This window comes from Amia ocellicauda, chromosome 14, assembly GCF_036373705.1.
Source record: "Amia ocellicauda isolate fAmiCal2 chromosome 14, fAmiCal2.hap1, whole genome shotgun sequence".
NCBI lineage: Eukaryota > Metazoa > Chordata > Actinopteri > Amiiformes > Amiidae > Amia > Amia ocellicauda.
The window spans coordinates 5,022,245-5,049,660 of NC_089863.1; the positions used below are offsets into that span (position 1 = coordinate 5,022,245).

Below are 27,416 nucleotides of genomic sequence, written 5' to 3' on the forward strand. Positions count from 1 at the left end.
TGTCAGTGCTCTGTTGTTACTTTCCTTCTGGACATATTTGGTTCTGCTGTGTCTGCTATGTAGGTCATACTTTTTTTCCACAACCGTTATGGTTTCTCCTTTGGGGTGAAATGTGAGGGCCCATGCACAGTCCGCCAGCATGGCCTTGGACCTGAATTTGATGTTGTGCGCTTGTTTGGCCTGATCGCTGTATCCGTGTATCTGCCACCGAGTCCCGTTGTCGGTGGATTTGTAGAGCCGCGGGGAGAACGCAGCCGAACTGACAGTGTTGTTCTGGCTGAGGATTTCGATATCCACTGAGTTGGCCTGGTAGGTCAGGACGCCCTGTTTCTCAATATACCTGCAGATGTCTGTGTCCCCTTTATGCCCAGCCTGGTAGTGATAGAGCTCGTTGGCTTTAATCATGGGGAACCTTATGTGCTGCAGTACAGTGGGGGTCTCCTCTGGGTGGCCCGCCAGCCAGTCAACAGCGGCCTTTAACAAAGTCATTTCGCTCTCCACGACCAGGTCGGATCTTTGGAGAAGGTCGCACAGGTAAGCGGAGTCAATGGACCTCCAGACAGGAGAACGAATCACTGTGTCCATATTCCAGGCAATGAATCTATCACAGGCTTTCTTCAGCTCGGTGAGGTCGGCCAGTTTGGCGTATTGTCTCCACTGGATGGCTCGGTTACACTTGCCCGGTGTGGCCACGTTCTTGACCATGAACTCCTCACAGCATTTCATTTCACAGCATTGTCGGTGCTGAGGGTGAGAGCCCCGCTGTAGAAGTACCGCAGGAAGTCCTCAAAGTAGGGCAGGCACTGCTCCTCCTCCGTGAGGCTGATGGTCTCCTGCTGGGCCTCGGGCCAGCGCCGGCTGGACAGCATGGTCTTGAAGACGCTGCTCTGGGCCGCCAGGAGGAGTCGGTGGCAGTGGACGCTCAGGCTGCCGTTCACCACGATCAGAAGGTCACTGAGGTCCTGGCTGTTGTACAGGCTGGAGAGGAGAGCCCTCAGCTGCTGGAGGTGGTCCACCTGCTCACACGGCCCACTGTGGTTGGGGTGCTGAGGACACACAGAACAGCACTTGATAGAGAACAATACTGTTTCCATTACATCCCAACTCACACATTTGTTCCTGGCAATGCGCAAGGGTGTAGCTTGGTTCTGACTAGGGCTGTCCTGAAGGGTACAGTAATAATGGTTTTATTAGTTTTTTCAAAGCACATGGTTTATATTGATTTTACTGGGGTCTCTGTTCACAAGAGAATTGCTTGATTTGAAGTATAAGTATTGATGCAAACCCATAAATCACACAGCTCCTGGAATTACAATAATTTTTAATGTTACTCTCACTTCATTTATTTAAAATAAAACTGAACACATATGATGACACTATTGACTGTAAAGACTTTAATGGGAAGTAAAATTAGAAGTGAGGGTGCACTGTACAGAGCGACAAGTGTAGGTCCTGTCGGCTAATTTCATATCTCGATCATGACCTCTGCTATCCAGATAACAAATGCCAAATCACTTTGACTTCAGAATACACTGTACAAAGAGAGAGCTTAACTCACATTTAGTTGCACATATTATGTGTGTGTGTATGCGTGTGTTCCCTGTACAGTGTTCATCATATGTATTAAACATAAGCACACACACACACACATCTAAACTGTAACGTTTTAATGCTTGATGCTTTTCATTAATGTGAAATCAGTTGTCTTATTTCTGTTAACATTGGCCATCTGGGTTTACAGTTTGCAAACACTGTTTTTTATATTTAATTTACTTGTTATTTTTATTAAACAATAGAGCATGTGAATGACAATTGCTTTAAGAAACACCTAAAATAGGGTAACTGTGCTTGAAATTATTATTATTATTTATTTATTTATTTATTTGCAGATGCCCTTATTCAGGATGACCATACCTGACAAACAGTATAAAATAAACTAATTACCATCGGCTCAGTGCAATTAATGTGAGTTAAGCTCTCTGTACAGTATATTTCTGAAGTCAAAGTGATTTGGCATTTGTTATCTGGGTAGCAGAGGTCATGATCGAGATATGAAATTATCCAACAGGACCTACACTTGTCGCTCTATACAGTGCACCCTCACTTCTAATTTTACTTCCTTTTAAAGTGTTTACAGTCAATAGTGTCATCATATGTGTTGTTGTTTTTTTAATAAATGAAGCGAGTGTAACATTCAGGGGTGCTGTTCTATTTTCACAAATACATAATTATTTTAATAAAGTCCACCATAAAGCAGGGGAAGTCTTTGAAAGTCTTTTGCATTTACAATTTAATATTGTCTGCGAATGTGCGTGTAGTATATGTAAATTAAAATGCAAATAGGATTACTGCATTTTCATTTTGTCCCAAATAATGCGTGCACATATGGAAAATTATTATACAATTGTGGGATTGCATAATGATGTTCCATTTTGCATTATCATTTGAATTAAGTCCTCTATATGCTGAAAGTAGTACATACCAAAAACACTGGAAACTTATCTTAACATTTGGTTGAACTATAATAAAAAGACTCTCCTCTGCAGAGTTTGTTTCAACTTTATATATTATTATTATTATTATTATACCGAAAAATAAAAATAATAATGGCTGAACTGCAACGAACTCGGAGCTGCGGGCTAAACTTGGGATCATCTCCAGGGTTTCCAAGGAGTAAATCCAACTCATCATTGCGGGTACAACAACAAATGAATGAATGTATGTATGTATTATTACTGCAGCGCACACAGGTCTCAGGGACTGAACACACTCACGCACTGACTCGTTCTTCCGCCTCCCTCCACCGGTTATGCCTCTCCCTACACTCGTCCACACCGCACCGCCTTTACCCCATTACCCCTGTATCTGGTGCGTTGGCACGGTTCAGATATTGACAGTTTGTATCAACAAGAGAAAACACTTTGACTGTCACATGACGAACCTTCGAATGTCTGGAGACCGAATGAACCGTCGAACATTCGAACATTGTAACGTTCGGACAAACGTGACGAGACGCACACGGCAGAGACTTCAGCGGCACCGACACGAGTCCAGCTCAGCTGTAGGGTGCTTGCATGCATCTACTCTCTGTCCTCTGTGTCCGTGTGTGTGTGAATTGTACAGAATGTGGTTTGAAGATGCAAGTGATGCAATATAATTATTTATATTATAAATACGACCCAAATACACATCTGTCTTCTGTTTCTCGCACCAATACCTGCCTCACTGTTCTGTTATACACATTGGCGGCGCTAGAGCCTATTTTTTTGGGGGGGGGGCTTTATCCCCCATGTATTCTCTCTCAGCCCCCCCAAAAATATTGGCACAAAACAAGACTGAAGAACTAACTTCGCAAAACACCGGGAAAAAAAACGTCAGCCCCACTAAGCCCCCCTAAAACTTGAAGCCTAGAACCGCCCCTGGTTATACACATACATAATCCTGCACACACACACACACACACACATATACCATCGATGGCGAGTTATTTACGTCCGACATTGCCCGCTCGACGATCTGTTGTAAAATACAATCGCTCTAATGCCCGGGTCCTTCTCAGAGGTGCGCCCAAAGCGCTGCGCATGCGTATGTCCCCGCGGGAATTGCTCGAAACTCAAAGAACACTTTGGAAGAGTGGAAAGAATGGGCTTACGTGTTAAAGCAGTAGAATACAATATTATTGGATGCTGATTATTAAAATAATAATAATATTTGTAGCTGTTGGTGGATCTAGTACAATTGAAGCTTCTCATACCGAGATATTTTCCATTTGCTGTTATTTGCATGGGTTTTATTCTTAAATACTTAATTATATGGGCCTATTTGTCGCTGGATATATATATATATATATATATATATATATATATATATATACACACACACAGTATATCACTTTTAACAGTCAGGTTTGATCTGTTTTTTTAAATACTGTGATTGAGGTAAAAAATACGCTATGAAATGGGTTGGAAACAATCAGGTTTAAACAATGTTTCTGCTCTGTGTGATAAGAAATATTTAATGAATGTACAATATATGTAAATGTATGATTTTAGCAAATATTAATTTATGTTTCTATGGTTTATAAATATGCTGCAATTGACAACTTTGTTAAAAATATTTTATAGACACACAAATATGTATTACTCAGGACATCTGGTAACCCTAAAATTAACCAATTGTTTACTTGCTTTCTGGATTAGTGTTTTTTCAATATATATTTTTTAAGTCTGGGGAAGGAACTAATCCCTGACTATAAATGTGTGTATTTTATGGATTTTATAATTGTCATATATAATCATGATGCATTACAGTATTTGTATTTGTTATGGATTTTAAATAAGGTGTATCATCACATATTATGATGTATTACAATATTTGTATAATAGGGGTTTTACATTAATTATTTTTAATGAAAAACTAAATGTATTATATGCTTTTAAAATGTATAGATTATAAATTAAATACATTAATTTGTGGAAAGCATTCTTAATAAAAGTTTCAATTAGAATACATATTATACTGTAAGTGTCTGTTTCATGAAAAGTCCCGTCTAATTACATGGATTTCATGTGAATGTATAGAAAATATGATTCCAGTTGTTACATACCGTGGGGCACAGGAACAGGGCACCCAGTTGCAGTGCTGAAAGGGATGGTCAGACAGGCGTGGGTCAGATACCGGCAGGACAAGGCAACAGACAAGGGTTGGGCGATCCGGTAGTACGGGGGCAACTGCAAGCGTTAGGCGACTGGATTGACCTGGCACAGAACCCAGAATGGACCTATGTACTGGGGGCTGAGTTTTTTGGAGGGGAGACTCACCGTGTTGTCCCGGGTGGACAGCCAAACCTCCTGTCCCAGCAGATATTGAGGCGCTGGGCGGCGATGACGGTCTGCTGTGGTCTTCTGGCGACGGATCGCACGTTGCAGCCGGGTGTGCGGCGCTTGCCAGACCGCAGCACTGCGGTGAAACCAATCGTCCAGTGCCGGGACATCCGTGGATTCCTCATCCCAGCGGAACAGGGCAGGCTGGTATCCGAGGGTGCACTGGAAGGGAGTGAGGCCGGAGGAAGAGATGGTGAGGGAGTTCTGAGCGTACTCTGCCCAGGAGAGATAGCGACTGCATGCCATCTGGGACAAGCTGCAATAGGAGGTCTGTCTATTAGACTGGGGGTGGTAGCCGGTTGTGAGGCTGACATGCACGTTTAGTGCCTTAAAAAAGGCAGACTAGACCGGAGGTGAACTGGGGCCCTTATCGATGTCGAGACGATGTCCTCAGGCAACCCGTAGATGCAGAAGACGTGAGTGAACAGCATCTCCGCCATCTCTAGTGCAGTGGGGAGTCCCTTGATAGGAATGAGCCGGCAGCCCTTGGAGAACCGGTCAATGGCCTCTAGGATGATGGTGTAGCCCTGGGATTTGGGGAGATCCATGAAGAAATCCATGGCAATGTGGGACCAGGGACAGTGAGGGACAGGAAGCGGCTGGAGCAGACCGGCAGGGAGACATCTGGAGGCTTTGGACTGCGCCGACGAACCCGGTGACGTCACGCGCTAAACCAGGCCACCAGAATTTTCCCCCGAACAAGGGCTGCGGCCAGTCGGTAACAGCGCTCACCTTCTCCACATCTACATGTATGCCACTGGCATCGATGATGTAGCTGAGGAAGCCCACACACTGGCAGTGGAACTCGCACTTCTCCGCCTTGATGTACAGTCCGTTGCGCAGCAGACACTGGAGCACCTGCTGCACCTGGGAGACGTGCTCGGAGAGGGAAGAAGAGTAGATGAGGATGTCGTCAATGTAGACAATGATGAAGCGATGGAGAAATGATCTCAGAGCATCATTGACGAATGCTTAAAAGACAGTGAGACCGAACAGCATGAAAACGTACTCATAATGGCCGGTCTGGGTAAGGAACGCCATCTTCTGTTCATCCCCCTCTCTAATCCAGATGAGGTTGTAGGCGCTGCGCAGGTCCAGTTTGGTGATGTAGCGGGCTCCTCTGAGTTGCTCCAGGGCGTCTGGCACTAAGGGCAGCGGGTACCAGTACTTCACCATCACTGCATTGAGCCCCCTGTAGTCAATGCAGGGCCGAAGACCGCCGTCCTTCTTTGAGACGAAAAAGAAGCTGGCGACGGCAGGTGACGTGGACGGATGGATGATCCCCAGATCCAGAGCCTCCCTGATGTACTCCTCCATGGCCTGTGACTCTGGGAGAGAGAGAGGGTAAATGCGCCCTCTGGGAGGAGAGGTGCCCAAAAGGAGGTCAATTGCACAGTCCCCGGATCGGTGCGGTGGCAAACAGGAAGCCTGGGTCTTGCTGAACACCGCCGCCAGGTCTATGTCTTCAGGGGGGATCTGTGTTGGTGCGGAGAGAAGGGGGCTCTCTATGTGTGTTGCCCAGCATGGGTGAGACAGGCACCAGGAAATACAGCTCTGCCTCCAGGATATTATATCCCCATTAGTCCACGAAATGACAGGGTTGTGGTGAGCGAGCCATGGCAGGCCGAGAATGATGTCCGCTCCTGACGAGTCAATGACGAGGAAAGGCAGGGTTTCCGAATGAAGCAGACCGATGGACATGGTGATGGGACACGTCTTTTGGGACACCGGACAGGAACCAATGGGCTGGTTATTAACAGCCCGGACGCGGAGAGGAGGCACACATGACGAGAGAGGGATGTGGTGTTTAGTGACTGTCGCTCAGTTGATTAAATTCCCTGCAGAACTGGAGTCCAACAGCGCATAAACAAAGACGTGTGTATTGCCGAGACTGTCCGTAGTAGAGGCAGAGGCGCTGCTGGACTCTCCTCCGTCTCTCATCGGGGGACAGGTGTGTTCTGCCCAGCGGCATGGGCTGTGTCTCACACACGGGGCTGGGTGCAGGACTGAGGATGGCAGGCGGACGAGACACAGCAGGAGTGGACCGGGTTCGCCTCGTCTTCATCAGATTGTCAAGTCTGACTGCCAGCTGGATGAGTTGCTCCAGCGTGAGAGCCTCGTCTCAGCAGGCGAGCTCAGCTTGCAGGTCCTGGTCCAGTCCCTGGGAGAACACGGTGAGCAGAGACCGGTCACACCATCCGCTGCCTGCTGCCAGGGTCCGGAACCTCAGGGCGTAATCCGATGAGGTGCCCTGGTGCAGTGAGAGGAGCTGTTTCCCGGCGTCTATCCCTTCCACTGGGTATCCCGGAACTGTGTGAAGAAGGCAGTCAGAGACCGTGTCACCACACCCTGTTGCTCCCAGCAGCCCATCCGAGCACTTTCCCAGTCAGGAGGGTGACGATGAAGGCGATCTTAGCCTATTTGGTGGGGAATGACGTGGGTAGGTGGGCGAAGTACAGCTGGCACTGTAGTACAAAGCCCTTACAGTGGTCCAGGGAGCCGTCGTATTTCCCCGGGACAGCCAGCTGGACCGGCTGGATAGCAGCTGCAGGGGCAGCAGCAGGAACCGGATCAGCCGTCACCAAGGGAGCAGGCTGCTATTCGGGTAGGTGCTCAAGCAGTTGGTCCAGAGCGGTCTCAATCCACCCGAGAGTCCACTCATGCTCCCCAAACATGGCCCTCTGGGTGGCAAGGGTGATCAGCATCGCTGGGTCCATTTTTTTGGCTATGTTTTCTGTTACGTACTGTGGGGCACGGGAACAGGGGACTGTGATGAAAGGGATGGTCAGACAGGCATGGGTCAGATACCGACAGGACAGGGCAAAATAGGGCAAGGCGAAGACGTGGTCATGGTCAAGGGTCAGGCGATCAGGCAAACAAAGTAAAGAGGAAAGTCTAAAGTCGGAGGTCAGGCAAGTAATTCAGGGAACAAGGCAATAATCAAGGCACTGGGAGTAACGCTCAAAGATGTAGTCGCAAACTGACAAAACTTCGCAAATGCTGGGAGTTAATGAGGGGTTTACAAGTGGAACAGAAAACCAGGTTGGGAGGTGCAGGGCGAATGGGAGCAGAGGGTGATTGTAGATTGTAGATTGTACAAGGGTTTCAGGAATGTAGATTGAATAAGTGAATGAAGGGAACTGGGAGAGGTGACTGGGAAAGAAGGGTGATGGCGACATCTAGTGGAGAACTGGGGATGTGTTTTGAACTGTGACACCAGTAAGCATTCAATTATCCTGCTTAGAGACTTTATAAATGTATTTGCAACAACAACAAAAAGGCAACATTTGTATTTTAATGTAAATATGATATATTCTATATATTAGTATATTTTCCAAGATTAAAAATAAAATGTTATCGAAGATATATGAATAAATCTCTGTGAGTATCTGCAGGTTGGTGACAGATCCATAAGCATTATGTACACAATGTGTCCGTCAGGCTCGTCTGTAGCTTCCCAGCTGTTGAAGTGCCAAAGGACGAATTGAAACAAACGCTGGTGCTGACATGTATTTTATTTAGAATACATAATTAAGGATACATCGTCATATACAATATTATATGATACAAGCAAATGATCGTTTATTCTCAGTCTCTATGTCTCTGTCTCATTCGATCTCAGAACCTCGTGAACGTGAACAGCTCTCCCCTTTGCTACTTTTGTGCGACTAACTACAAAAATAGAGCTCTTTATTTTTATGTCTCTATAAATACTTGTGTGTGTATATATAAATATATATTATTTTCCCTCTATTAGTTATCAATCATACGTCAAGTTTCAGTTTAAAATGGAACAGTATAGTTGATTCTTCAGTAAAAGTCTGTTGACCCGCAGATGGTTTTATTTGGTTGTTTTCAATCATTTGTAAGTGCAGGTGCAAAACCGCGGTCAGAGCCACTGCCACGACGGCTCTGGATGGAAAGGGCACCAGATAGAGTCGAGCATCACAGTGTAAGAGTGATGTTGAGTCGGGTGGAAAACAGTGTACAAATAACTGAATTTAGATGGCATAGATTTATATGTAGAGAGATATAGTTTTCTATATATATGTGTGTGTTTGAAGGTTCAGGTCCGGGCCATGAACACGTGATCCTGGGGTGCACCATCCTGAGCTCTGCCAAGCTTGAGCTTCTCCCATGTGGAAACCTGATATGTGTTCAGTATCTCTGTATATGATATGTTTTTGTATATTTGCCATATACGCAGAATGTGATATAAATGTACCATCCTATATTGTGAATATGTGAGTTTTCCCGATGGGCAGGGGCATGGAGAGCCGCCAGCGCCAGTAAGCAGATCCCTCCCACCTGGAGGTCACGAGGGATGTGACGAACAGTTTCTCTTCTGTCAAAAATGGCCGAAGCAAGAAACTGCGCTTCAGATGGGCAGACTGGAGGCCTAGCCCCACCGGCCGGTTTGTTTCCCCTGCAGGATGGTCAAGTGGGTGTGGCCCATACCCAATCCTCACCCCCTCATTCGGGGACATTATGCACGAGCGGTTTGCCAATGATGGTAAGGCTTCAGAGTTTGAGGGGACGGAGCTACCGGAGCACACTGTGACCCAGACAGTTGTCCTCACAGTGTGATTGACAAGTAGTCTCTCTTCCTTTGTATTTCTTGCAAAAGTAATGTCCTACATCCGAGAACGGTGAGTTTTAAATTGAATATATTTACATTTTATATTTATATCAGTATATATAGATAGATATTAAAATCAACACCAATAAAACAGCAAAGTAAATTAAGTAATTTTTTTTTTTCATTTATAAAGCTTTTTTGTGTTCTTTAACAGTTCTCAAAAATCACTAACAGGTACTCACTCATAAGAACCTAATAAGCACACGTCATTTACAATTATAATGTGTGCTACACACACACACCCATACGGATAGCAGAATAACCAAGCACACACACACACATATGCATAAGTGATTGTATACAGAACATATCCAGAAAGTGGATTGATTAGAAACATGAGAACTTTTGCACACAACCTGTTTTTGTTTTCTCTGGCCTCGTTCAGCTGTATGTGATGACAGAGTTGTTTAGATAGGGCCCGTTCGGCTGTGTGAAACTAACCAACCAACCCATCCTCCTTCTGTTTTTCTCTTTTATTGTGTGTGGGGTGGGTGTGAGTGTGTCTGCGTGTGAAAGTCTGTGTGTGAGAGTCTGTGTGTGTGTGTGTGTGTGTGAGTGTGTGTGGGGAGGGGGGGTTTGAAAGATAAAAAGGTATATTTGGGACTCACCACTTTGGCTCTCTAGAAAAACATGAAATATGTTACAGCCCTAAGACACAACTGTACAGTCCTAACTCGGAGTAAAATGTCAACACTTTCTCCAACTTTCTCCACCCTCCCTGGTTACTTTTCAGCATTCCCTCTTTCTCTCACCAAGAACAAAGCCGTGTCACGGGTAGACCCTCCTGTCAACACGACCACAACCTTCTTCAGCTGTGTGGACTCTACCCAGCGTCCTTTGCCAAGCCTCCTACTCCGATGCAGTGACCAGGCCACAGTCCAGGACAGCACAGCGCCGGTCCATACAGTCTTCGAGGATGGTTCTAGTCCTTGCATAGCTGGTGTGACCCTGGTGTCTGGCCTCATGCCATGCTGTTCCCAGGCCCAGGTAGGGCGCTGGACAATGTTGCCCCTCGGCCGTGGTATACAGCTTCAGACTCACGGATCCCGTGGGCAGGAACTTGAGAAGGGTCGCTGAATCACTTCAGCACCAACGCTAGATGAGTGCCGGTCTGGCCACGTTCAAACCGCCAATTGCCGACAGAGGGAAAATTCAACTAAGTGTTTGATTTTTTGTGAGTTTTTTTGTGTAAATCGGAAAGCTTGTTTGCGTGCCCTCCCTTGTGCCTTCCTCTGCACCTGTTCTTGGTCTTTGTGCGATGAGATGAGGCATTCTCCAGGAAGCTTTAACACCCCTCTCCCCCCCAACCACACACACACACACACACACACAACCCACGCAACACTCTCAAACTTCTGCGGCCATGCAGGATTTGACACACCGGGCCGAACCAAGATCACAAAACAAAAGCAATCTCCGCTCCCGGGTTTCCTTGGCCGAGCACAGGAGGCTCCCATTGTGCACTGCAGAAGTTTGTTTTGGTTTGATTTATGCTTACTCTAACAGCTACAGTAAAATCCATGTTGGCAACCAATCCCAACGCCTCCCTCTGCTACACACACACCCACACACACACACAAACGCACGCACACGCACACTCTCATGCTTCCTTCCAGTCCCTGCCCCCACCCTACTCTCCTCTTCAGAGCAGCGCGCAGGTCCCAGACTTGGTGGTCTCTGGCACGTAGTTGGGGTTGAGGTCGTTGGGCGTGGAGCCCTTGGGGCCCCACTGGTTCAGCTCTCCGAAGACCCCCGTCTCGATCATCTCATCCTGCCAGGGGATGGGGATGTTGCCGGTGGAGAAGTCATCATAGAACTCCTTGTCCTTTTCGTCCAGCACCACACCCTTGATGGTACTGAAGGCGCCGACATCGTCGATGTCCTTGGCATACACCATCTTGGGGTCCGGGACGAACGGAGGCGGCAGCAGACCTGGCAGGATAAAAAAACACCATTTAAACAAACAAACAACACAAAAGACTCAGAATTCCCCCCCGGCTCCATCTTACGCACAGTCTTTGACCCTGTCTTTGTACCAGCCAAGCAGGGCGGGGGACATTCCAGGAAACACTCAAATGGATCCCTTCCTGCTAAACCCACAAGCACTGGTAAAGAGAGGATATCTGACTATAATAGATTAGATAAATAATCTACAAAACTAAATACCTATCAGTGCGCACCGTCCCTCCCCCGCCCGTACATTCAAAGAGCCTTGATACATTTTCAATGCACGTAAAATGTTTTCAAAACACACAGATACAAATCAGTTGTCATTGGCCTGAACGCAAAGGGCCAGCCCCCTTTAGACGAGTGTCCCGGTGGCCATGTCCACAAGCCACTTATGAATGATTCCCAAGCTCCAGTTGCCACATTTCATCCATTTTCTAATGACACTTAAATTCATCCTGACACTTAACGACACTTAATTCTGCCCATGTTCTTGCTTTGCTACGTTCTCCGTCGACCCGAAGGAGCTGGAATTCCGTTTCCCTGTGAATCCCCTCTCAGTCGACAGCTGGGAATAAAAAAACGAGAGTGCGCTGGTGGCAGGGTCCCTACCTGCCTCCAGGCGGCCCCAGTTGATGGTCTTGAAGAAGACGTGGTTCTTGAGGTCCATGCACTCGTTGTCCTTGAAGCCCAGCCTCTTGGCCGGGTCCTTCTCCATCAGCGCCTCACACAAGGCCTTCAGGTTGGCGCTGAACTTGTCTGGGTACGAGACGGGGTCGTTCAGGATCCGCCGGGTCACCTCCTTGTTCTCCACCTGGGACCGGGCACAGACAAAAAGGGGGGGTTATACTTGCTGACCTGAGAGAACAACCTCCCTCCCGTCTCTTCCCAAACTAAGACGAATGAGCGAATGAGCAGATGTGGAGATTGGAGTAATGTGTGGGGGGGCAGGAGCTGATAGGAACCTGGTATTTACAGTTCGGGGAGCAGAAGTGAGAGTGTGGGATTGGGGTTGTCCACTCCCCAACTCTCTTTCCATTCCAGATGGTGTAGGGCTCTAGAAATGCTTACACTTCGAAAATGGCGTCGGCCAGAGTGCAGGGCATATGTGTGTGTGTGTGTGTGTGTGTGTGTGTGGAGGGTGGTGGAACGTGTTTGTGTGTGTGGGGAGGAAGTGGGATAGAATGTGTGTCGGAATCAGTGCTGGGGTGGGAGGTGGTGGGGAGGGATGGTGGTACCTTCTCTCCACGACTCCTGAAGGGCCCCTTGGCGGCGACCAACTCGTACAGCGTAACCCCCAAGGTGAAGTAGTCTACACAGTAGTCATACTCCTCGTTCTTCAGCAGCTCCGGCGACATGAAGCCTGACGGACAGAAGTGGGCACCCATTTGGCCTGAGCCTCAAGCTCCTGTAACAGCCTGCCACCCTACAGGAGATTGTGTTTTTCTCTCCCATGTGCCTGATGGTGTATTTACTTATGTATTTATTCATTAAACCACTAGACCGAATGCAATTGATTGATGGATTGATTGACTTTGCTCAATTGTCCTCCCCCTATTTCCCATGGGTTGCGCTGACCTGACTGGACAATCGGAGTGACTGACCTGGGGTCCCCGCGTATCCTTTCGTCTTGTTCAGACCATCCTTCAGCTCAATGGCCAGACCCAGATCTGATATCCTTACGTGCCCTGAAAAGAGACGGCAAGCCGGGGCGGTGAAGCGAGTGGATTTTCCTGATTGGTCACTTGGTTCTGTGGTCACTTATTTATTGCAGCATGGCCACAACGTTATTTGAGTAACTGGGATGAGAGTCCCTTTTTGTCAAAATAGCACCCCTTCAATAACAGTATCATGCTGTAAGGGGGGGGTACCTGCATCATCCAGAAGCACGTTCTCTGGCTTCAGGTCCCGGTAGATGATCCGGTTCTGGTGCAGATGCTCCAGGCCACAGATGATCTGGGCCCCGTAGAAGCAGGTTCTCTCCTCATTGAAGCCCGGGTTCTTCTCATCCACATTGTACACGTGAAACCTGGAGAGAGAGAGAGTTGGGGGGTGGAGAGGCAGAAGGACAGAGATGGAGAGAGTGAGAGGTGGGGAGAGCGGGTCAAAGGGAGAGAGGAAGAGAGGGAGTGAGAGGCAGAAAAATGGAGAGAGAGAAATGGAGAGAGTGAGAAGGAGAGAGAAAGAGGTAGAGAGCGAGAGCGGTGGAGAAATGGAGAGAGTGGGAGGGCGAGAGTGAAAGAGAGGGTGAGAGAGAGGCAGGGAAATGGAATAGAGACCGTGAGAAGGAGAGAGAGTTAGAGAGCCAGGAAACAGGTGAGAGGAAGAGAGAGAGAGAGAACAGGAGAAGCAGACAAATGCAGAGTGGGAGGGTGAGACTGAAAGGAAGGGAGAGAGAGATTCACAGCTGTCCCTGTCAGCAGAGGGAATCGTGTGAAAGCAGGATCGTACACATTGAATACGTGTTCCTGTGCCAAATGGGTGCCCGCCTCACAACCGCGTCTAATTTTGTCCCGCTGCGCTTATCTGGAGCACAGCTCAAGTAGATTAGCCACAGGGTTGATTAGGCACTAGGCAGATTAGCGGGATTATATAAAGGAGCAATGGGGGGGTGGGGGTTAGTGGCAGGACTCTCACTCCCAGAGCACAGCCTGGATCGAATGTGATGTAATGATTGCAGCTCAGGGTGCCCAGCCCTCTATGAAGACTGCACCCTGTCTGTCTGTCGGCCTGTCAATCTGTCTGTCTCCACAAAGAATGAAGCTAAAATACAGACAATATAAGCTCTATCTAAAGGTGATGAAACCACAAATAATGCAATATATGGCTGTTGGTGTCTGGTGTTTGCATATGTATTATTTTTTCACTCTTTATTGCCCCTAGTGGTACCTTTGAATAATGACCCTGTCTGTGTACTCGATTGTCTTAACCGGGTGTGATTGGGTGTTGCTGCTCGTGTGTCGTTTTAATGCTTAATACGGCCCTCTATTCATCATGAACGGGACAGGAATGGCGGCCTATCGTATGTGACTCGGTCCTCCCACCCAAAGCCCCCTGTCCCCAGCCTACCTCAGGTCCCCTCCGTTCATGATGGTCATCACCAGACACAGGTCGTTCTTGGTCTGGAAGGCGTAGGCCAGCGTCACAATGAAGCGGCTGTGCACCTTCGCCAGGATCCGCTTCTCCACGATGGCCCCCTGAGACACACACAGACGCACACGCATAGACACACAACCATCATCGTCTCATCATCATCCTCTTGAGAGCTGGAGGAGCTGCCTGTCAATTGAGCGTGAGGTGAGAGAAAGCGCAGCTCTGCCCACCAACTGAAGGCTAGTGAGCAGTTTGCTTTCCTGGCACGACCGAATCCCCACCCCACCCCCACAGACAGGACTCCTGATCTCAGTGTTTCTCAGTGATTGACAACCCTCTGGACCTCAGTCATGTGAGGCAACTGCCGACTCCAAATCTTTCTTCCAGCACATGGTTTACTTGCGGAAAAAATCCAGCTGTACTTTTTAATCGGCACAAACATGCAGCACTAATATGTGTAAAAAGTCTGCAAAACACTGTGTGCTCAGTGACAATGAACGAAAAGCAAACTCACACTTCACACTCTCTGATCTGTGGTCATTAACGGCACCGGTGCCCTGCAGGTCACAAGAAAAGCCTGGTGCTCCTCTCAGCCCTGGGATCAGCAGGACCAAAGGGATCAGGGCAGTTCTCTCCTTGACTGCGATAAGCTGAGTGTGGATCTGTCACAGCTTAGCCTACTTTTGCTATTAATATCAGCACTTCAGCATTGGCAGGACAGCCTCACTGCTTCGGGAGCCAAACGTAGCGATCGGGAGTCGGTGGTGCGCCCTGCCCTTTCGTTAACAGGAGGGATTGTCAGACATCGACTGCTTAATATGTGTAAACCTACAGATCTCACTCGCTGGGGGCCTGACTGGTGCTCGCTGGACGTCAGTGTTTTGTGAGTGACCCGGGTCGAGGGAACCGAAATAGGTCACGATGAGAAAATGCGATTTAAATGAAAAAAACGCAGTGAATTTAAATTGTGCCCTAGGAGAGTCACTCAAACCCGTATATCCTCCCACACCTGTCAGATGAAATGCCGTCTCATTCAGCGTACATTCACTGAGAACGGCTAGGTCTATGATTTCCCAGGCGTCCTGAAGATCAGCGGTCGGCCCATTGCTGAAATTGGCATGAGCGGAAATAAGACTGGGCGGCGCCGCACTTGTCAGGAAACACGTCGCTGACAAGTCCCACCTCCCTTAAAGTGATATCTGTGGGCTGACTTTATTTTAAAGGCCTGAGAGTTGATGAACCCCTGAATGCAGCGGCCGGCATAGGTCCATCGTAACCATCGTTTACACTATTCACAGTCTCTTATTTATATTTTCTTTCGCTTTTACTTGCACACAGCCCATCCACCTGTATCTGGAAGGGGGACTGGGGACGGGGACTGTGCCGTCTTGGTCTAGTCCCTAACTGATCTATTACGTTTAAACACAATAAAGATCTGACCAAAGACGCCATATATGTACCTACAAACCCACACGGTTGAGCCATCGTGGGTGCGGTTCCAGAGAGAGACCAGTGACAAGCACGGACAACTCTTATGTCATTTTTCATCACAAGGCGCCTTCGTCAGAACCGAAACACAACCCGACTACAACCTCACACAACGTGGCCAGAGTGAGGAGTGTCAGCTGGGACATTGGATGTTGGTATTATTATGATTATGATCATATATTTATCACTGGTGTTTCTCATTGATTCACCGATGGGATCAATGTATCGAGAGGAATATGTGAAGTCTGGGTCTTTATTACAATTGGTATTAGAACTAAATGATTTTTTTTGTTCCTGGAAGAGTGTTTTCTAATTGCTATTTAAAGACACCTGTGATGGTATTTGACTTGGCTACCGAAACATGTAATTTGTTAGTAATAAAATTATACTTTGTATATGAAGTAGTCTTGTCCAGTACTTTTGTACTGAGTGTGTGGGTATACAATTTAGCTCTGGCTCCAATGGGGTGTTAGTGGTGGGCTAATCTCTGCCACCCAGTAATGCGCTGACGAGGGGGAGTGCGATTGCTTGAGACAGGGCTTTCTCTCCCACGGGGCCTGAGCGCCTTTTCCTGGGTCTCTTAGAGCTGCAAGCCTCTTTGCAGTGAGTAAATACGCCCCGATTAGCGCACGCTAATTCACTGCACATAAATACCAGGGGCAATCCCCCTTCTTCTCTCTGTCTCCGCCATCTCTCTCTCTCTCTCCCTCTCTCTAGTCCTCCATCTTCCAATCCCTCTCTCTCTCTCTTGCTCTCCCTCTCTCTCCCTCCCTCTCTCTCGTTTTCCCTCTCGCTCTCCCTCTCGTTCTCTCACACACTCAAAAACACACACGGCCCTCACTTGCCTCTTTCTAAAAGCGCATCATAACCAGACAGAGAAACACAACCACAGCTCCCGACACCCTATCGAGCTGTTTTTTGGCTGCTCTGATCAGCTCGTTTGATCATCTGACCCACAGGGTGTACCTCGTAGCCCTTGCGCTTCTTCAACCTCTTCTTGTTGAGCTTCTTGTTGGCATACATCTTGCCAGTGGCCTTCATCTGGCAGGCGTGCACCTCCCCAAAGCCGCCCTTGCCCAGCACACGGAAGTCCATGAACCACTCTTCCGTCACCGACTGCGCCTCAAGCCACTTGAACTGCAGATAACGCAGGAAGTACAAGCTGCCCTTAAAGCCCTCCAGGGCCTTGTTCTCCAGGTGCTTGAGCAACTGCTGCTCCGACTCCTTGAACAGGTCCGCCCGACAGTTCTTGTGGTCCTCCTTGACCCGCGAGATGGCTTTCTCCTCCAGGAAGCTGCAGAAGTTCTTGGAGGCCGAGTCGTAGTACTTGTTGACCATCTTCTGGGCCTTCTGCGCACGGTCCTTCTCCTCGGCCGTGCTGTAGTCCTCGATGTCTTTCCACAGGTTGCCTGCCGTCTTCAGCAAGTCCTCGGACTCCAGGTACTGCTGCAGGAGCCGCTTGCCGATGGGCATCTTGATGCACATGACCTCGAAGCTCTGGTCCACCGTGCTCTTCATGTGCTCGCACACAGTGATGTGTGGCAGCTTGAGTTTGGCGCGCATCTTCTTGTCACGCATGGTGGCTGCCGCATTGCCATCCACACTGCCACGCGCCGCGACGTAGGCCGAGTTGGCCACCACCGTCTCCAGACCACCGATATCCATGGCGTCAAGGGCTGGGCTACTGCCTGCAGGCGGTGGGGGGTGCCGGGGCAGGGAAGGGTGAGACGGAGAAAGAGGAGAATTATTATAATTGTCATTATGATATTAGAGGCACACACACTGTATGGCAGGGCTATATATATATTTATATACAGTGAGGAAAAAAGTATTTGATCCCCTGCTGATTTTGTACGTTTGCCCACTGACAAAGAAATGATCAGTCTATAATTTTAATGGTAGGTGTATTTTAACAGTGAGAGACAGAATAACAACAACAAAATCCAGAAAAACGCATTGCAAAAAAGTTATAAATTGATTTGCATGTTAATGAGGGAAATAAGTATTTGACCCCTTCGACTTAGTACTTGGTGCCAAAACCCTTGTTGGCAATCACAGAGGTCAGACGTTTCTTGTAGTTGGCCACCAGGTTTGCACACATCTCAGGAGGGATTTTGTCCCACTCCTCTTTGCAGATCCTCTCCAAGTCATTAAGGTTTCGAGGCTGACGTTTGGCAACTCGAACCTTCAGCTCCCTCCACAGATTTTCTATGGGATTAAGGTCTGGAGACTGGCTAGGCCACTCCAGGACCTTAATGTGCTTCTTCTTGAGCCACGCCTTTGTTGCCTTGGCTGTGTGTTTTGGGTCATTGTCATGCTGGAATACCCATCCACGACCCATTTTCAATGCCCTGGCTGAGGGAAGGAGGTTCTCACCCAAGATTTGATGGTACATGGCCACGTCCCTCGTCCCTTTGATGCGGTGCAGTTGTCCTGTCCCCTTAGCAGAAAAACACCCCCAAAGCATAATGATTCCACCTCCGTGTTTGACGGTGGGGATGGTGTTCTTGGGGTCATTCCTCCTCCTCCAAACACGGCGAGTTGAGTTGATGCCAAAGAGCTCGATTTTGGTCTCATCTGACCACAACACTTTCACCCAGTTCTCTGAATCCTTCAGATGTTCATTGGCAAACTTCAGACGGGCCTGTACATGTGCTTTCTTGAGCAGGGGGACCTTGCGGGCGCTGCAGGATTTCAGTCCTTCACGGCGTAGTGTGTTACCAATTGTTTTCTTGGTGACTATGGTCCCAGCTGCCTTGAGATCATTAACAAGATCCTCCCGTGTAGTTCTGGGCTGATTCCTCACCGATCTCATGATCATTGAAACTCCACGAGGTGAGATCTTGCATGGAGCCCCAGACCGAGGGAGACTGACAGTTATTTTGTGTTTCTTCCATTTGCAAATAATCGCACCAACTGTTGTCACCTTCTCACCAAGCTGCTTGGCGATGGTCTTGTAGCCCATTCCAGCCTTGTGTAGGTCTACAATCTTGTCCCTGACATCCTTGGACAGCTCTTTGGTCTTGGCCATGGTGGAGAGTTTGGAATCTGATTGATTGATTCCTTCTGTGGACAGGTGTCTTTTATACAGGTAACAAGCTGAGATTTTCTCCCTTTAAGAGAGTGCTCCTAATCTCAGCTCGTTACCTGTATAAAAGACACCTGGGAGCCAGAAATCTTGCTGATTGATAGGGGATCAAATACTTATTTCCCTCATTAACATGCAAATCAATTTATAACTTTTTTGAAATGCGTTTTTCTGGATTTTTTTGTTGTTATTCTGTCTCTCACTGTTAAAATACACCTACCATTAAAATTATAGACTGATCATTTCTTTGTCAGTGGGCAAATGTACAAAATCAGCAGGGGATCAAATACTTTTTTCCCTCACTGTATATATATATATGGTGTTATGTTCCTATCTGGTCAGTATGTGGCAGTGTGTTTCTACTTTAACTTTCACTGGTATAATGGCAAGCAGACATTCTCATTCTCATTCTTATTCTTATTTTAATTCTTATGCCTATTCTTTTCTTCTTCTTCTTCTTCTTCTTCTTCTTCTTCTTCTTCTTCTTCTTCTTCTTCTTATGTTTTATTCTTATTCTTTTATTCTTATTCTTTTATTCTTATTCTTATTATTCTCATTCCTATTCGTTTTATTCTTATTCTTATTATTTTATTCTTATTCCTATTAGTTTATTCTTATTCTTATTACTATTATTTTATTCTGATTCTGATTCTTATTTATTTCTAAACAGACGCCCCCGAACCAAAGGCAACTAATTTGGCTTTTTGTTTCTATCCAATTCAGCTAGATTGTTAACCGTGATGCAAAGCAAATTAAAATCCACAGGTAGAACAAAGGAGAAATCTAGGGGATATTTAGAATAAAAAATGTGCTGAACTGGGTGCTAATGGTCCCATACTCAGGTTGGGCAATGTAGGCTAAGCCCAGGCTTTCTACGAGATATGAGCTCCTGGGAGAGAGCAACTGCAATGGAAAGTCAGCTAAAAAGAATTCCAGCGTCCTTTTAAGATTATTTTTTTAAAGATTTTTAAGAACAAATAACAAAGACAGAGAAGGATACAGGTTAGAGCCCTGTAGTCAAAAGCTGAGCCCAGGGAGCTCCACAGACCAGCGAACCCACACTGAGAGAGAGAGGTTTTCAGGCAGGTGACTTTGATACGATCTCACACCAAAGGCAGTCTGAATGCACACACAGCTATAGCTTTGTGTGCTGCATCTGTTAGGTTTCTTACTACTACTACCATACAATTTACTACTATGAACTCACAATCGGAGCAAGATCATGACACCCTGAGCTCGGGGGCAGCTGGACTATCCCGCAACATTGTTCTCACCGCACAAAGCAAAATACGAAACCATAATACAAGCAAACTACAACCTCACACAACTGGGCCAGAGTCCAACATGATCCATGGGTGCCCCCACCCCCCTATCCCGGAGAGCCAAGGGGTCCTCGGATTGTGGTCTCACCTGGCCAGACTCTGATTGTGGGCTCACCTGGTCAGTCTTTGTCAGGTTACATTCTGACCTTCTAACAGTGTAAAAAACCTGCAGTGCTTCATGTTCAATTATGTTTCCATTTAACTTCAACTGGTTATTCTTCATATTTAGATTTCGTCACTGGTGAATATTTGTTTCTCTTTGGGGCATTGTTACAAAATGCTGAGGTTCTGCGGTCTCAGATGTAACGCAGTCAGCTGGGTCAGTGTCTATATATACCGCCCACCGCGTACGTGGAGGATCATATGGGCCGCTGTATGATCTGACCCCGGCCGCTCTGTCAAACCCATTAGCTGAGTTCCCTTGAATCAGGACCCGGGGAGTTGAAGCTGAAATTTAGCGCGGCTTCATACAGCTAATCTATTTATAAGGAGATACAAGCTACCTGGGTTGGATTGTAGGCAGAATCGGCCAACGGCTGATCAAGACCAAACTGTGTCTCTTACAAGCCCCGTGATACACACTACCGTATGTGCTCTGTTCCTTTAACCAGCTCTTGACTCAATTGAGTGACTTAATTGATTAATTGAGCATCGAGGACTTAATAGATTAATGGAGTATTGAGAATATCCAGCATATCTGAAAAGATGCCCCTCCCCACCGCTTCCCCCACACTTCAGTGGAAATATCCCCAGCTGACACATTACGCTGTTTATTCTGCGTGTGTTGATTTTGTCACTTCACTTGTGTTAGTTAATTAGACAAATTCAGTAATTCAGTGCAGTCACAAATGTCAGTTTAATAGCGTTAGTTATAGAACATTTTTGATAACCACTCCCGGAGTCAACAGGTTGTCCTTTGCCTCCACGTGGCTTAGTGTTGTGTGAGCTGGGTGACTGTTCTTCAGCTATACCGAATAAGACGGCGCCCGAGTCCTCGGCTCTGGCCTGTCAGAAGCCAATCATCCCCGGACTCCATTGTGGACAGTCCTCAACGTCCACTCTGTTACCCAGCATCCTTCACCACCACTGCCCTAAAAACTCCTAACTCTCTCTCTGCGCTGATCGCCCCCCGATGTGTCCTCATGGCCGATTGGGATTCCTTGCCTGCTTTCTTTATACAGGGCAACAGAAACCTCTCCTACTTTCAATTGTGCCATCCAGCAGATTAATTGCTTAATTGGACTGACTGCTCTCTTTAATTGGAGACGATTTGGCGACGGCCCATCTCGACATATTATTTTCGAGGTGAGAAATACGTACTATTGCCTCCAAAAATACGTACTGAGGCTGCTTTCAAAAACGTCCTGAGCCTCCCGGAGAAGACAACACAGAGGGGTTCACAGGGGTTGTGACGTACAGTTCACTCTGAATCCCCCGAAGACACGCAGAGCTCAAATATCCCACGGCTGCTTCTCCACTCTTCAGTGTTGTTTTTGAAGTTACGCATTACGACTGCATTACAGCGGGTGGCAATATTGAGCTCTGTCTCTAAGCACGCAAGGATCCTATGGGTGCCATGTTCTCTGCTTCTGTCTGTCCTGTGTCCTTTTCCCAGGGAATTGGTGACTCAGACCAGCACATATGGACCTACCACGGCTTCAGGCTCCTTCCCAGTTCCTCGGCACAACCTGCCACGGCCCTCGGAGCCAAGCGGTCTGCCATGTGACCCCCGTTCACTGCGCGGGAGGCTCAGCCATGTGAGTCTGACCGGGAGGCGGCCCTAATCCGGCACAGAACTGATTACAGTGGACTGAGACAATGGCCATTGTTTTCTTTTTTCCTTCTTTCCTTCTTTTTATTTCTTTAAATACTTCACTTGCTGTTTGAAATCGTACAACATGGTGCGCTATGGACCACAATCCAATCACACTCCAATCGATTTTCGTGTACCTGTGGTTTTAAAATCAGCCTGTGATTTCCACTATCTGTGTCCAACTGCAAACCCACCAGCTGCGTTTGGGTCTGCTCTGATTTGTGCTTGGTGTTTTGCAGTTTGTATGACCTCGGTGTCAAGGCAGCTGAATAATACCACCCCAGCCCTTCATAGTCACACTGATACAAACAGTAACTATCGCACTGTACTTGTATTAATGCCCGTATAGACTGAGCCCACGAAAAGCAGTTTCACGGAGTAAAAGCTGCACAGCAAGGGTTAGGCTCAATGACAGACATATGACCCGTCACATGATCCGGGCTCTGAAACTCCTCTTTATCCCTTAATAAGTCCTGTGAGAGCCGCAGTCTTCAGGACCCCTGTCTGTCTGCCCCCTTTCCTTTAGCATTTCCGTCGACTTCTGCTTTCATTCATTCCTCTATAACGTGTTGCCATTTTGCCAGCTGGTCCCATTAGGTGCCGGCGACTGACAGCTAATTGCGAACACGCCGCCTGTCGGCCTCAATTGGTGCTTTGGCTGAGGTTTCCATTCTCATCGTTCCTGTGTGTGTTTCCCCCTGAATCGAACCCACGGCCCACTGAGGACACATATTTTAATGCAGGGTAGATATGTGAGATCCTTATATTTGACCTGTATCACAATTGCCCCCTTTAATGTGTTAAGTGTGGAGCAGTGGTTAGGCCTCTGGACTCCTGAGTGGACAGTTGTGGATTCAGTCTGAGACTTGATCATTATTGGCATTTGTTCTATAGCTTGGACGTGTTTCTTGGAAAAAGTTTCGGCTGCATGAACACTACCACTAATGCTACCACTACTATTACAAAACACCTACTTTATTTGCATCTGTAACCCATGTAGTTATTTGATATTTTGAGAGTTTATCCTTAGAAATTAGCCTCACCATAGATATACTTTCCACCGATAAAGACACAGGGGAATTACAGTATATTTTAAATAGACAAAGGAAATTAGACAGTGTCTTTGGTGTATGAGGAATATCGGAAACATGTCTGCCACATTGCACACACGTGTGTTTGCTCCAGACGGATGCACGTATGACCTGTCACTCTGCCACCACTTCAGCCCCAGATTAACCACAGCCGGTAGAGTGCACCGTGCGAGCGCTACTCACAACTGAAACACAGCTACAATCAAAAATACACAACCGTCTAATGTTACTACAACTCCTGGTTCTCTGGTGTCCTTAATGTTTCTTAGGTATAGCGTCTTCTGTACACAAAGGTGCTCCTCAATCTGTATTGTGTCAGACTCCAGTCCTGGGGGGCCACAGTGTCTGCTGGTTGTTGTTCCAGCAGGAGCTCCCAGCGACTCGATTAATGTCATTATTTACTCAGGTGGGCTGATCTAAAACTGTCACATTTGATCTTCAGGGCCGATATCTTGATGACTCTAAACATTGAACCCACAGATCATTTTAGAGTCTGATTAATTAGACCAATTAAGGAGCCAAGAACCAGGCTGGAAAAAAAAAAAAAAACAGCTGACACTGCAGCCTCCCAGGACTGGGGTCTGAACCTCCTGAACTAGAGAATGTAGGTTTTGTTTGTTTGTTTGTTGGGGGGGTGGTACCTTACAAAGTATTTTTGAGGGAGACATAGTTACGATGTTATGATTTTCTCTGTATTATTATTATTATTATTATTATTATTATTATTATTATTATTATTATTATTCAGTTTTGGACTGACAGTGTATTACACCCAAAAACTGAGGAAAACATCCTATAATATACTATCATGGCCAAGATGCATATCACTGCTTCACAGTGCCCCCCCAACACACACTCCCTCCAGCACGCCGGGGGTTAAGCAATGACTTTCCGTGATCAGAACATAACAGCACAGATGTGTAGCCCACACGCATCAAACATGTAGTATTGGCATCGGGTAGAAATGCACAATCCTTATTTCATGCATAATTTCCGGTTTTAACTGTAAACCCTAAAAACACAACCTGTCCCCGCTGCTCCATATTCCTTCACATTGATATTTCCGTCCATAAGTGTATAAGACCGGCAGTCATTTTGCTGAGGCACCGGACAGATTATGGGACACCGGGGGTGACAGGACGTGAACGTGTGATGTCACTAACTACTAATAGGGAGACTTACATGTCAATAGCTGGTCGAAAGGCGTGGTCGCAAAATGGGCCCCTTTGGTGTCTATTTGAAATATTGGGGATATATATGTCACATATATCTCAGTCTGTGATCTGTGTCTTTGTTTTATAGGTGGAAGAATATAGTGTAGACACTACCCATATATTTTCAAACCTGAGATATTTCATCCCATATGTTTTCAATAGACCTAACAGGGGCCCCACTGTGGCATCAAGAAAAATATAAGCATCACACATTTCTAGCATATGATAAGATTGATCTGATTTCCCTCTGGGTTTTATATGGACATCAGACCAAAGCACCGCCCGCCTCGTTCTTGCTAAGGCCCGTAATCTCCGCAAATGTCGACCTTCAGAGACGATCTCTCCAGCTGGGCGCTGTATGGACAGACGGGGACGCAACCAGCGCCCATGTATTAAGCCATTGTGACCCTCCACGGGCAGCCATTAAATAATGACTTTCTTAATTGGGATTTGTTACAGGTGCGCGAGAGTGAACTCGGGAACCGCATTGGATTATCCTGCCAGCAGCGTCTGTCGCTACTTTAGCTTAAGAAAGGGGAAAGAAATATTTATTGAGCTCTATGTCTCTATGAGCTCTATGTCATGTTATAACTGAGTGAAATTCCGACTGGAGAGGATGTCCCGGCCTCTTCTCCACTCATTTATGCCTCCTTTCAAACTCCTAGATAAAAAAACAGTGAACACAACAACCTCCATTTAGTTTCCCTTTTGCCTCTGGATCAATTTGCTCCTCCTGTCTGGTGGAGGAGTGGAGCCGCTATATAAAGCTTAGAGAAATCCCAGCTTTTCCCATTACCCCAGTGAACTGACAGCACTGTGGGACGTTGTGTTGCGGTTGTGTTGCGGTTCCGACAGAGAGTCGCGGACGTCCTCTGCTCGTTGGGGCATACAGTACATATCAAAGCGCCACTGTGTCATTTGTCAGGCACAGTATCAATATACAGGCTATTGTCCTAGAACCATTTTTCATTTTACTTAAACTGTTCAGTGCATGTATATTGATTTTCCGGTTCTTCGGTCCCCGGATTGCACCCCTTATTGGGTCAGCTGGGCAAGGCTAGCTCTCGCTTTCAAGTCACTTCATTCACGTCAACCTGTCTTCTTACCCCGCCACGTCCACCCGGTACCCACTGAGGATTAGACTTTTACCAGAACATCCAAGTCACGACCGCAAAAAGTGCCAGACAGGGTAACGTCTACCTAATAGAGTCCAGTTAGGATTTCTACAGTACTTTGAGGAACCAGTCTGAGAGAGAGACAAGGCAATAATCAATATCTACCCCCCCACCCCAAACCAGCAGTACACCACAACGTTTACAATTAAACACTTACTGCACTCTTCTTTAACTGCCCTCTTCTTCGTGGAAAACTGGGACTTAACACCCCCCCAAAAAAATAATTTAACAAAAGGAGCAAAAAGCGCAGCACTGTACAATCCACGTTCGGCGAGTTGGCTTCTCTTTCACGGCTTCCGATGAGAGGAAAGCAACGAAAACGAACGAAGACAGGGACCGAACAAAACCAAAAACGAGGAAGAGGTGGGTTTTTTAGTTTCTTGTTTTTTTGGGGGGCGTAATTTGTTAAAGCCCTCGTGTTCTCGGTCCCAAGGGTGCCTTCTTGGTCATTGCTTCAATGCTCGCATTCTCTCCCTCTCTCCCTCCCTCTCCCTCTCTCTCTCTCTCTCTCCCTCCCTCCCTTTCTCTCTCTCTCTAACTTTGCCCAAGTAGGGGGTATTAGACGAGGCAGAAAAAAGAACAGGACCCTCTGTGAATCTGAAATCCTACTTGATAGTTCATTAGCCGCTGGGATTAGGCCTCTATATCTGGAGGAAGGAAACTTGTCAGGGGGTATTAGGGCAAATCTGCTGTAATGGCCCGGGAGCTCTCAAGAGGCTTTGCAAAACTCAGAAGTCCCTGCCCACCCATCCCCCCAGAACCCCACCCGTCCTTTCATACCCCGAGCTGCCGATATCTCCGGTGAATTTGCGGGGCCGGGACTCTGGGCCTTTAATCTCTCCGCCGACTTTACATAACCTCCTAATACGGCCCAGAGATCAAGGCTTCGTGGGAGAGAGAGAGAGAGAGAGAGAGAGAGAGAGAGAGAGAGAGAGAAGGGCCTTGTGGGAGTCCTGATACGGTCCTGTGACGAGGAACCCGGCTCGGATTAGCCCTCCAAAGAGGAACGACCTTGTTTTGTGCCGCTCACAGTTCCTGCCCGGGCCACTCTGTCAGCCGGCCTAGCCCACACCAGGCCCCTCATACGGGACACACTTATATTTCATACACGGCAGGACGTGATCCCTAAACTGGACCCTTTTATGGTATATTTGACATGCAGGGGTATAGTTCAGTTATATTTTAGTCTGCGATCCACACGTGTGTTTTGTGGGCTGAAAATATTTATTACCTCCTGTAAAAGAAATGTACGGATTGCGGACGACCAAAAATTGGAATTTCATATATTTTGAACCGATGCTCGTTTTGGCGAATGAAAAGTGTCCGGATCGGGCCTCTCCAGCAAACATGGCAGATACATTTGTTCTGAATGGGGAGGACGTCTCCTCTCCTCCTAGATTGGATAATCGCTCTATTTTAGAAACCCGCTTAGATTAGCATTAGCCTGCTAGCTGTAAGACCCGTTCACAGCATTGACTCGATCTCTGCTTTCGAGCATTCGTGCTGAGTGAAAGGGCTGCCACACTCCCAGCCTGCCGGCCTACCGAATAACGATGTCACCACGTCGCTATGAAGTGACCACAGAACCAATCTGTCGACCCCTGAGGGGGGCGGTGATGGAAACCTTATGACTCTAAACTATAGATCACTGCTGCCCAAACCC

The 27,416-nt window shown here is 47.2% G+C and overlaps 1 protein-coding gene across 1 annotated transcript; it reads right to left on the minus strand.

Moving 5' to 3' along the window:
* Nucleotides 1-8,380: 8,380 nt before the first annotated feature.
* Nucleotides 8,381-26,221, minus strand: grk1b (G protein-coupled receptor kinase 1 b). The gene is made up of 8 exons (XM_066722567.1): nucleotides 25,911-26,221; nucleotides 17,017-17,738; nucleotides 14,539-14,666; nucleotides 13,341-13,498; nucleotides 13,074-13,157; nucleotides 12,708-12,832; nucleotides 12,082-12,283; nucleotides 8,381-11,454 (listed from the first exon to the last, which is right to left on the minus strand). The coding sequence occupies exons 2-8, from the start codon at nucleotides 17,713-17,715 to the stop codon at nucleotides 11,165-11,167; spliced, it is 1,686 nt and encodes a 561-aa protein (XP_066578664.1). The 5' UTR covers nucleotides 17,716-17,738; nucleotides 25,911-26,221; the 3' UTR covers nucleotides 8,381-11,164.
* Between the last annotated feature and the right edge of the window lie 1,195 nt (nucleotides 26,222-27,416).